Source organism: Bufo gargarizans, chromosome 3, assembly GCF_014858855.1.
Source record: "Bufo gargarizans isolate SCDJY-AF-19 chromosome 3, ASM1485885v1, whole genome shotgun sequence".
Classification (NCBI taxonomy): Eukaryota; Metazoa; Chordata; class Amphibia; order Anura; family Bufonidae; genus Bufo; species Bufo gargarizans.
In genome coordinates, this window is record NC_058082.1 from 234,916,867 (window position 1) to 234,929,149 (window position 12,283).

The following is a 12,283-nucleotide window of genomic DNA, read 5'->3' on the forward strand; positions in this document are numbered from 1 at the left end:
ATGAGAATTTTTTTTCTTCACTATGTATCACAGGATAAGACAAGAAAACCTTACTGTAAAGCATTGCATATGGTAGTATTTAATATACATACGGTATCCCAGCTGACATCAGCGCCATACAATATTATGCTATGACATGCCTGATGCCACACGAGCAATAGTAGAACCCGAAACTAAGGTCAAAACTACATAATTGCTCGCTAACACTAGGATTCATATCACCAGGTCTCATCTTCCCCCTTAATATTCAGAATGGTTCGACACCCTCTGTGATACCTAAAAGTGGCATGTGATTTGCAGAGTGGGCCTTTCCCAGCATTTCTGGCTATATCGAGCCAGGACAGGAAGTGCAGAGCAGCAGGGACCAGAGCAGCATCAGATGGATGGATCAGTGCAGGTGAGTAATGATTCTTTAATATTTTTTACATATTCTAGCATGGTTTTTAAATCCTTCATAATGCAGCAGTTTTCTGTTTTTGTGTTTTTTGTTTTCCTCCCTGCCTTCCTGAAACCATAACTTTTTTATTTTTTGTAATGGCACCATTTAATACTGCATATGATGTAGTGGAAATCTGGAGGGGGGGTGTCCAAATGGGGTGAAATTAGAAAAAAAAAAAAAGTACAATTCCGCCATAGTTTTATGAGTTTTGTTTTTAAGGCGTTCTCTATGCAGTAAAACCGGCCTGTACCCTTTATTCATTGGGTCAGTACGATTACAGCGATACCATATTTGTATAGTTGGGGAAAGGGGGAAGGGATATACAGTCCTTAGATCGCTTGTCCGTTACACTGCAATGTAAGGGATTTTCAGTTCAATTTAGTCGGAGCTACCACTCTGTTAGCCTGGAAGTCTTCAGATGCAGGCTATTAGAGAGAACGATCATGGCATGGGGAAGCCGTTCGAGCCACAGCTTCTAAAGGGTTAAATATCTGTGATTGGCATTATTTCCAATTGCAGACATTAGCACCGATGTCTGCTGTGTGAAATAGTACAAACTCAGCAGCTATGATGCCCACTCCTCTGTGGAGCGGTAACCATCTTTAAATAAACATTTTCCCTGGAAAACCAGCAACCCATCAATTTTCTTTTGTGCCAGTTTTGGTACATACCCCCAAAACAGTGTAGCTATGAGGCACCATCTTCAATTTTTGGCCTAACTTCCCAAACATAATACTGTATTAGGGTGGCTTCACATGCTGTGAATTTTGTTGTAGAAATTCCAGCTACTAAAGATTAGTGTAACGGAGAGACGGCGACGCTCTCTCTCCCTGCAGCGCTGCCTGCATCCCGTTCATGAGGAGGAGCGAGGACGTGGCTGGCATCCTCGTCTCCATAGTAACAAGGGGTCGGGGGCGCACCCCTCCTCAGCGTGGCCGGCGTCCTTCATCCCTTAGACAAGGGGCAGGGGGGGGGGGACTGAGCGCCGATGTCAATGAGTCGGCGCTCAGGCTTATAGATATGCTGGACATGGGTCATGTGACGTTGGCCACGTCACGTGACCCATCAATTAGACCTATTTAAACAGGTAACCTGCTGGCCACAGGTTGCCTGTGATTGGTCTTGTTACCTCACTAGCGTTCTTTGCATGTGTGACTTCTGTTTGCTTGACCTCTTGGCTCCTGACCTCAGCTTGTATTGACTTCGATCTTGTATTACCCCTTAGTGCCTACGTTACCTCCTGGCTCTTGGCCTCGGTTTCCACTGGTTCCGGTTGCGGTTCTTCCCAGCCTGGGAAACGTTTTCTTCTGTGTTTTCTGTCTTTGTCTTTTGTTTTCTCCCTTTGTTGTTTCCTTACTTTGCCCCTGCATGTATGTAAGCTAGGGACTGCTGCCCAGTTGTACCCCGTCGATTAGGACGGACCGTGCAAGTAGGGAGGGATAGACGTGTGGGTGGAGTTAAGGGCTGCATCTATCCCTACCTTTTTGTGACAATTAGTTCAATTAATTTGGATAGTGCTTGCAGAAATCCATGTTCTTGCCACCTCATTTAAATGAATGGAACTGATTTTCAGTCATTGAAATGTTTTGCAAAAAAATCTGCAGTGTGTGAAGCCACCTTTATAGTCTGCTTTCATTCTTATCATAGGTAGAATTGAAAGTATCTTGATGCAGTTTTAACAGGTCATGTATATGAAAGGTTGTGGTTAAAGGGGTTTTCCCATCTCAGACAATAGGGGCATATCGCTAGGATATGCCCCCCATTGTCTGATAGGTGCGGGTCCCTACAATGAGAATGAAGCCAGGAAATGAATGGAGGGCGCCCTGCGCATGCGCAGCCGCCCCTCATTAATTTCTATGGGGCCGTCGAAAATAGCAGAGCACTTGCTTGGCTATTGCCGTCTGCCCCGTAGAAATGAATGGGAGCATGGGAAATCCGGGGTCGTCCATCCACGCTTCGTTCTTGTTGTAGGTGCGGGTCCTAGCGATATGCCCCCATTGTCTGAGATGAGAATACCCCTTTAAGCATAAAATAAGTGAATCACATTTATCAAATATATGACTGTAATGTAATTCAAGTTACACCTAATAGTTTCACAATGCATAATTGTCACATCTTTCTCAAAAATACTATTAATTGAATAAAAGACTTACAATCCAGAAGGCAGAGTACTAAGAGTGATACCAGCCACAACTTCTACAGCTTTGACAAGCAGGATATCAAAAAGTGCTGAAAGTATCCAGGTCCCAAGCAAATATGACTGCAAGAAAGGATAGCAAACAACATATAGTTGACTACAAAACAACAAACCACGGAAGAAAAATGTGTTCTTCAGAGCTGACATTTCAAGACTTGTGATAAAATACCTACCCACTCCTTACAGACAAGTGAAGATTCTCACACTTAAAGAGAATCTGTCACCAGTTTGATGTTGTCCTAAATAAGGGCAGAATAAATTAGTGACAGATCCCCCGAGTAAAACACTTACTTGAACTGACCCAATAGTTTTCCCAAAATCGCTGGGTCAATTCAACTAAGTAACCCGCAGTTTCCTCAGGATATCTGTCACCAGTTGATGCTACCTTCAGATGAAGCACCACAAAACTGGTGTTGAATTCCCCATTAGGCCAGTATATCACTAGCTTAGAAAGCAAGCTAGCTAAGTCTCAATGTACTAAATTGCTGGGACAAGAACAGCGCTGTATAAAAGTGAGTGAGCCAACTAGGACAGTACCTGAAACAAATGGTTTTATCTACTTTGCCCTTGTTCTGGTAGTTCTGCCACCTGACTTATAAAAACAAGAATTGTAAAGCTTTTATTTGTGCATATACTTTATTATGGATCATCTGGTTTTGATGAAAGCTCAGATGCAGTCCAAAAAGTCATATAAACTCACATATCGTGTAACAATTGTTGGAAGGTTTGTAATGGAAGAACAGCCTTTGGAAGAAATATCAGCTCAAGGAATGCTCACTGGGAGCATCAAATTGTATTTCAGCAGCAGAGCAGTCATACAACCCATCAGCTGAAGCAGTGGAACACGCACCTTTCACAGGGAGAAAGATATCCTCTGAAATCAGGAGTTATGTTTTACCAGCCAGCTGTCTGATGGACCACTCTGAGCCTTACAGATACCAAGGGGATATCTTGATGCTCTTGGCTATGAAAATTAGTTTTCCTCCTGCAGGAAGAAAACTAATGGGCAGCTATCTATAGGTGACACTAGAAAGACTGCTGTCTACCTTCTGGAGAATAGCTAAATTGGATACCTTTCCCAAGGAGCACTGCCTATAAGACCCCCTACAGCAGCTGGAGCTCCACCAGGAGAACCAGTACCCTCTAAGAAGTGCTTTTGACCATGAAATACCAACTACATAAAAGTCAGTGATTAAGTAGTTGATTACTAGTATAAAAATAGACCAAGTTAACCAGAATATTATGTACAAGGAACCCCACAAAGGAAGGGAGGGTATACCCAACGTTGTGGGCCTCCTTTGTATGTGACTGCATGCAGAACTCTGAGGAACACAATAAATGGCTCTGCAGGGAGACATTATTAGATCTCGTTTCTTCCCTCTACCCCACTGACTGGGTTTGGCTGTAATAAGTGGCACAGTTCCTTCCCTTACAACTGGGGCACTGCCTTGTTCTATGAGATGAGATTGCTGTCCGATTGATGATGGAGCATCAACAAGAGGGAATAAAACTTAGCTCATCAGATCAAAAGATTGCAAGAAATATATTCAAAGGCCCATTGCCAGCACTGTAAAACTGTTTGGACTACGTTGGCTTCTGGAAGGTTAGGCAATGGGCACAAGGATTTGTAAGACATGGCTATTCGAGGGGGTGTGCCTCTTAGGTTACTCACACACAAATGTAACGTGTACAAGACCCAGTAATGCCAAGACGTTTCCTTTCTAGAGGAAACAGGTTTGCATTTCTTTTGGGATGCCCTGAACATGAACACGAACTGGGTGATTTTGAGAAGGGAGAACGTGTCTGCCCTCAGACTAATCCATCTTAGACAGCCTGGATATCAATAAAAAAGAGAATTAAGACCCCTCTCCTTTCTTCTCTGACTTTTATGTGTCTGTTTCTCAATAAAGCTTTGGGACTGTGATTTCCCCTCTTTATTCTCTTCTTCCTACTCCCCATCCCTCATCACTGTAATGATTTATTGTTTGGCTTGCTCGCTTCATGGCTTCATAGCTTGTGCTGTCTTGATGACGACTAGTTATTAATAAAATATTTTCAATAAAATAAATCAAAAAATTAAAAAACAGTGACTTACTGTAAATTTTCGACTGCCAAATCTTCGCTCTAATGTCCTAAAATTGTAGATGAGTAAACTGCTACAAAAGGTGTCCTTCAAATCTAGACACACTATCCTCCCAGAGATCAGCTTCCATACCTGAAAAATGAAAAAAATAATTGATATTACATGGTGTATACTGGTATTCTCTAAGTAGTAATGTTATGAATATGTATACCCATATACAACATGAGATCACCAAGTAAGACATGTGTTTAACCAGAAGGTGAAGGACTGGGCAGGTAAATACTTGTAGCATAGAGCATTTTAGGAGATGAAGGTATAATACTATAAAAATGATGCATGGAACAGCTTTCCATTTTAAAGGTTATTCCTACCCAAATAAAACTGGGGTTGTACGCTGAATTCTCGATGCTGGAAATTTCAGAATATAAGGTTCCCATGACATCTCCAGACTGCGTTAAGGCCTTCACGGTCTTGTTATATGGACAATGGCCCACATTTACTATTCTGGCTGTGTCTGCATTCTGGAGTAATTTATCAAACAAGCAAGCCAAGAAGAATAATCCACCACACCTGATAAGGGAAAACGGTTTATTTAGGGTGTCACTTTGCGGGAAAGGGGCATGGCTTAAAGGGGCTTTCCAGTAACAAGTGCTCGCAGCGTGGCCTGAAACTTACCTGCTCCACGCCACTCTGGTGCTCTGCGCAGCCCCCGCGGTCTTCGTCTTCCAGTCCCCATGCTGTTTAAATCTGGCTGGCTTATGGACATGGTCAAATGCACTGCTCCAGCCAATGACTAGCTACATCGGTGAAATGCTGCTTGAAGCCTGAGCCTCTGTGATGAACTGGGGTATCTCGTGACATTGAGTTAATCTAAATCACAATCCAAATGTCCACAAAGGTTGCAATAACGCCTCTTCTACAGGCATCATTCACACCTTCATGGGTTCCACAATGCTTAAAAATCAGGCTCCTGAGTATTTATATGCACACTGACTGAACTGACTTTGAGAAGCAGGGTGGCGCTGCTATCTCAGTATGAGAGCAGTGGCAAAGGCCACACATCTGGAACCAAAGGCCCAATGACACCACTCTCTCCAAGCCCCAAAAACTGCACGTTATGCAGGCCCCAGAATGCTAAAATATTAATGCCCCCCAGTCATGTGGGCCTCCTTTTATATCTGGCGGTCCTAATGACGTGTACTGAAGCCACCTTCCTCTCATTGGAAGATATGCCTCCCCTACACCCGTCATGTACTGAATAGCACCCTCCATTCCCCGAGATAGTTATACAGCGCCTTCTGTATTTGCTGCAGTCACCCCACAGAGCGGAGTAAATACTGCAGTCAGACTGTGCAATGTGGCATCATTCACAGTAGAAGACTTATACATACAGAGGTCAGACTAAAGATTTTGCAGCTGAATTAATATTAAATTGCTTTACACCAAACTGAACTCTCTTCTTTATTTGAAGCCCTTATAACTCGGCTTAAAGTAAAACCTGTATTAGACAGGCAGATCAGCAAGCGATTGTTGGGAGGGAAGCGTTCCCTCCTGGCAATCTCCTGCTAGCTAGTGGACGAGACCACTGCTATTACATACAGCGAATGACTCCGCAGCACAGGGAGGAGCAAGCGCTAAGAACTCGCTCGTCCGCATGCTATCTAGTGATTTGCCGGTGGCAGATCGCTATTAAACAGCACGATCTGCCGCCGGCAAGCGCCGATTTTTAAGCATGCTTAAAAATCTGAATTGCCCGATGAACGAGCATTTGCAGTATTACACTGCAAGATGATCGCTAATGAGCGCTTGTTAGCGATTATCGGCCAGTGTAATATAGCCTTAAAATATGAGAGTAAAAACAGTTTATTACAATTTACTTATGGTAGTTCCCCACAACCTCATGTCAAAAGTCACCGTCGGTGGTATTTAAAGTGGTGGTCTGCCGGATGCACACTTATGTCAGAAGTTGAAGGAAATAATAGTTACGATGGGAAACGCAACATGTGTTAAAGGGGTTACCCAAAGGATGTAAATGCAAATCATAAGTTACTGCATAAGTTGCCCAGGACCTTGCAGAAGTAAAAACAACAGGTTTTGCACAGGAGATCTCAACTATGTAGACAGACTTCAGGAGATGTACAATTCTGCAGCTGAGGAGAGCTCTGAAAAGGAGGAAGGGAAAGCTGCAAATACAGGCCATGCACGTGGCCCTATGGATAAAGCTGCGTACCATGTAAGCTGCTCAGTCACAGGAAGGTCTAGAATCACTGGTTTTTCAGCACAGCTCAGAGGCAAAATGTCCTAAAAGCATGTTTGTGGGTGTGCGCGGACGGTCACTGTTCAGTGACTTACATCTCAAATTCATTGTTATGATAAAAATATATTGTGAATCACACACGGTCCTAAAATGTTAAGTTGTTCATTACTTACACAGAAACTTTCTTTTATTGCTTGCAAGTTATATACAAAAAAGGACTGCTGCTGCTGAAAGACAAATGTCAGCAGAATGGACAGTGCACTGGGGAGAAGTAGAAGGCTTTTGGACAAGGGCGCTTTATCTGCAAAACAAAAACAAAAAAAAGTTATCATCTTTAACTAGGGACATGAAAAGAACAGAAGGAAAAAATCACTAATAAACAATATACATTAAACAATGACTAATAAACCTCATATTCCATCATTTCTTAGCTGGTCTTTCATGGAACTACACAGTTTCACTCTGGGAATTTTAGGCTTAGACCCCGGCATTTTAGAACATTTAAAGAAGAAATGAGTGGGTATATCAGAGAGAGTGGTGCCCAGGGAATGGTGGCTATTTCTTTGTAATTTTAACAATTCAAGGGTTAACCCACCCTGTGGGGGACTCGGTATTGCTGTCCAGTGAAGCAACTGGACAATTAATGTAAGGTGCCAGTAAGCCATTTCTATATGCAGTGGATGGAGCCTGGGATCTCCCCAGCACTGTTCTACAGTATACGAAGAAAGCGGTCTTCTGATTTTTTGAGCCATGCATTGTTCATCAATGACCATGGACCATCTATACTCAGCAGATGCTGCCAAATCTGAAGTCATTGAGGCAATTTCCTCACCTTTTACACTGCGTAGGCTTAGACAGACAGGTTGTCTAGACATGTACCTAGTTTATAACCATGGCTGATGCTGGATGATAAATTTAGTGTATGGTTGGATACTTTTGTCAACCTATGTATCAACTATTGGTTGGCTTACTTTGACACTAAACTTTACGCCAAAATTTTTGAGGAATTTTGATGCAAATATGTGCTACTTGGGCCACGCCCCAATCAAAGCCATATCCACTTTTCAGGCTAAGGGCATATAATTAAAATCTAAACCTAGATACGCCATACAAAATCTAGGTGCATTCACATTAGTAAATGTGATCCATTGTATGCACATGGTAGCATGGTCCTATAGCCAGTGCCCACCAACAGATGAAGCATGGATAGAGGATTGCTATATTTTTTCAATTTGCATGTACGGTACTCTGTCAAAGTAATGGGAAAACATACTCCTGTTACTTAGTGTAAAAATGCACTATATTCCATAGACTAGAAACTCAATGATGTGAAAGATGAACCCTAAGACCTCAGCCATCTGCTTTTATGGTTGCAGGTAACAGAAGATGTGATGCTTTTATCCAAGATGTTGTACTCTTCACCTGAAGATGGCAAAATGTTACTATTCAGTTATGATTGTTTTCTAGTCTTAGTTATTTCCTCGCCATGTTTACCCTGCTCATTAGTCTGTGTCTTGTGTTCGAGCATTGTCAAGACACAGACTAATGAGCAGGGTAAACATGACGAGGAAAACTAAAACTAGAAAACACATGACTTTCTGCAACCTCAGACTGCCAAGCAAGTCATTCAGCTGAAGCCACTAGAAATGTAAAGTACGGTATACACGTCTGACTAGTGATATATCTTATTGTCAGGGGACCCAGGGAGTGGTAAATATTTAATACCTCTATAAGAAAGGCTTAAATGAAAGCACTTCATTCAGACCATCGGGGTAAACACTCTTCATTTTAAATATCCATTTCGATTCTGCTCTGAGGATAGCACCATCCCAGTCACCCCCACGTGGGTTCTGGGGTATATGCTGAATTCCCATAAAGCAAGGAAGGGCGACATAGAGATGCCACCAGCAGATCCCCTCAAGGACTGTCACCCACATATAATAAAGACTATCTTAGGATCTATCTTAAATCACACAACACCAGTTTAAACTTACGGTATGATTTTTGCTTAAAAGAGCAAAATTAAGACATCTCATATTATCTGATTATAAGAAAGGCTTAAATGAAAGCACTTCATTCAGACCATCGGGGTAATACTCTTCATTTTAAATATCCATTTTGATTCTGCTCTGAGAATAGCACCATCCCAGTCACCCCCACGTGGGTTCTGGGGTATATGCTGAATTCCCATAAAGCAAATGGAGGATGTGTTCCCATTCTGTACCTCATTTATATCTCAAGCTAGACTTGTGTCCTTATTGTTCAGAATGTCATTGAAATGATCCCTAATTCTGCGTCTAAGCGCTCTTTTCATTTTGCCTATGTAATCCAGTGTGCACGTGCATTTAGCAAGATAGATCACCCCAGTTGTCTGAGGCCCAATAGTACACATATGCCTCCACCTTCGGGTGAGTCACATATCACGAACTTTCAGAAAATAGTGTCAAGGGAGCTTGAGGGCCTAACACCTACTGACAACCTCAGTAGGGAAAAACATATCTCTCTGAGGAAACTGGAACAGAATAAAAGTCTAGATATAAACTCTGACAAGGGTGGTAATGTTGTGGTTTTAGACAGAATCACGTATGAAAAGAGGTGTCTGGCTATACTTAGTGATACTAACTTCTATCGCAAAATAGAGAAGAAACCAGGTCCTCTTTCTAGCTGAAATAAAGGGAACCTGTCATCAACTTTATGCTGCCCATACTAATGACAGAATAAAGTAGAGACAGGCGAGTTTATTTTAGCGGTCTGTCATTTATGAGTTAAAAGTAAGTGGTTGCCGAGAACCAACATCACAATCATTGCAGACTGGGTCTGGAAGAGAGTCATGGCCACTTGAGAAGAGTCATGGCTATTCATGACTTTCTGCTCTCCTGCCCACCTGCTGATGTCTGACAGGCTTCTACCTGGTTTTCTCCCTTTGTCTCTAGGAGAGAACTGCCAATCATCAGCAGATGGGCGGGAGAGCAGGAGATTATGAATAACCAGGACTCTTCTCAGGTAGATTTTACTCTTTTCCAGGCCTGTACTACAATGATTATGATGCTGGTTCTCAACAACCACTTACTTTTAGCTGATGAGTGACACACCGCTGAGATCAGCATGTCTGTCACTATTTTATGCTGCCCTCAGTGAGGTCAGTATAAAGTTGATGACAGGTTCCCTTTAAGGGAACTTGTCAATAATGGACTCAGACAAAAACTCATCAGTCAACATGAGGCAGATTTTCTTATACCTAACCACCTGATGACGGCGACTTTTTATTTATTATCTAAAATACATAAAGGCGTATCACCTATCAAGGGACGCCCTATAGTCTCAGGGGTGGGAAGTTTAGAACAAAATGTGGTAATTGCCATCCTATATTAGAGACACATCAGACCTACTCCTTTGACTTGAGGGGATCTCACTAGATTATGAAATGCTTCTTGCGTCAATTGACGTAGAAGCATTATATAGTTCAATTTATCATCACCTGGGTCTTAAGGCAGTAGCAAGCATCCTTGACACTAGAAATACTGCTCTGGAGACACATAATAGATTTGTTCTTGACCTTCTGGAATTCAACCTTCCTAGGAACTATTTTATGTATAATGGCCGTTATTACTGCCGTCTTACTCAAAATTTCTCCTGGGCTGGTGGGAGGCCAATGTCATCTGGTCAGATGATCTCAGCTACTGGCATGATCACATCTGCCTGTTGCTGAGATTCATCGACAACATATTTATTCTTTGGAAGGGGACTAAGGAATCCTTCAGTAATTTTGTGGGGGTCATTAACAAAAATGATCTTGGGTTGAACAAAGGGGCCCAACAACATGATTACTACAGAGGTATTTAGAAAAACCACCGCCTCAAACAGTCCACTCAGATGGAAAAGTGTCCACCAATACCATCTGAGGAAAGGGATCCCAAAGGGCCAATATCTCAGGTTACGGAGGAATTGCTCAAACATGCAGGCTTTAGACATCAGGCCAATGAGCTGCGCCATAGGTTCTGGGAGAGAGGGTATCCAGATAACATTTTGAGGACAGCATTTGAATATGCTTGTCACTCAAAAAGGGAAGAACTGTTAACCCCTAAAAAAAAGGATACCCATCAAAAGAAACCAATTCTGATTATTGGCCTCTTTGATAGTGCACATGTTGAGGTGAAACAAATCATTAGTCATTTTTGGGGTAAATCATGTGATGACCCAGACCCAGTTCTTACCCCAAGATCACATACAAGAAGGGGCGGAGCCTGAGGGATAGGTTGGTAAATAGCCACTACCAACCCCCACTACAATCTGACACATGGTTATTATGGAGACCAAGGGGGATGTTCCGATGCAGCAAATGTCTTGCCTGTGATCAAGTCTTGATCACGAAAAGATTTAGATCGGCATGTATAGGTCAACAATATGACATCAGAGACTTCATCAATTGGGGTGATCTATCTTGCTAAATGCACGTGCACACTGGATTACATAGGCAAAACTAAAATGAAAAGAGAGCTTAGATGCAGAATTAGGGATCATTTCAATGACATTCTGAACAATAAGGACACAAGTCTAGCTTGAGATATAAATGAGGTACAGAATGGGAACACATCCTCCATTTGCTTTATGGGAATTCAGCATATTCCCCAGAACCCAGGTGGGGGTGACTGGGATGGTGCTATTCTCAGAGCAGAATCAAAATGAATATTTAAAATGAAGAGTATTACCCCGATGGTCTGAATGAAGTGCTTTCATTTAAGCCTTTCTTATAATCAGATAATATGAGATGTCTTAATTTTGCTCTTTTAAGCAAAAATCATACCGTAAGTTTAAACTGGTGTTGTGTGATTTAAGATAGATCCTAAGATAGTCTCTCTCTTTATTATATGTGGGTGACAGTCCTTGAGGGGATCTGCTGGCGGCATCTCTATGTCGCCCTTCCATGACCCCTAGTGTGTCACCCATATATATGTATTTCTTCATCATATGCCTATGTAGATTGGTGGCTAACACCAGCCTCACCTTGTATATACAATAATCATTGGTCTGTATATTATAAGCAATGCAGACTAATAAGTATTTTTAGCTTGAACTAAGAGATGCCTCATGTGTGGCCTTAGTTAGGCACGACATAAACAAATCTGCTGGGGAAGCGCCAGTCGTCCCCATGGCCACTTCTCCGCCCCTCGTGACACTGGTGCTGCTGCTCAGTGAGTGAGGTGGGAGGAAGTTTGTGCAAATTAGCCAGCTCCAGCCCTCCACCCCAGATTGGACGCCCGCGTTGACAAGCCCTCAATATGGGTGGGACTTGATGCTTAAAAGGAA

At 42.4% G+C, this 12,283-nt stretch overlaps 1 protein-coding gene across 5 annotated transcripts in view; it reads right to left on the minus strand.

Moving 5' to 3' along the window:
* The window catches only part of UBAC2 (UBA domain containing 2), a 187,535-nt gene that overhangs the window by 158,523 nt on the left and 16,729 nt on the right, over nucleotides 1-12,283 (minus strand). For all 5 annotated transcript variants that reach the window (XM_044284618.1, XM_044284621.1, XM_044284617.1 and 2 more), the window contains exons 3-5: nucleotides 7,150-7,277; nucleotides 4,732-4,851; nucleotides 2,593-2,699 (exon numbers count right to left, since the gene is read on the minus strand). In XM_044284618.1, the coding sequence (XP_044140553.1) occupies nucleotides 2,593-2,699; nucleotides 4,732-4,851; nucleotides 7,150-7,277 (355 nt within the window). The remainder of the gene's footprint in view (nucleotides 1-2,592; nucleotides 2,700-4,731; nucleotides 4,852-7,149; nucleotides 7,278-12,283) is intronic.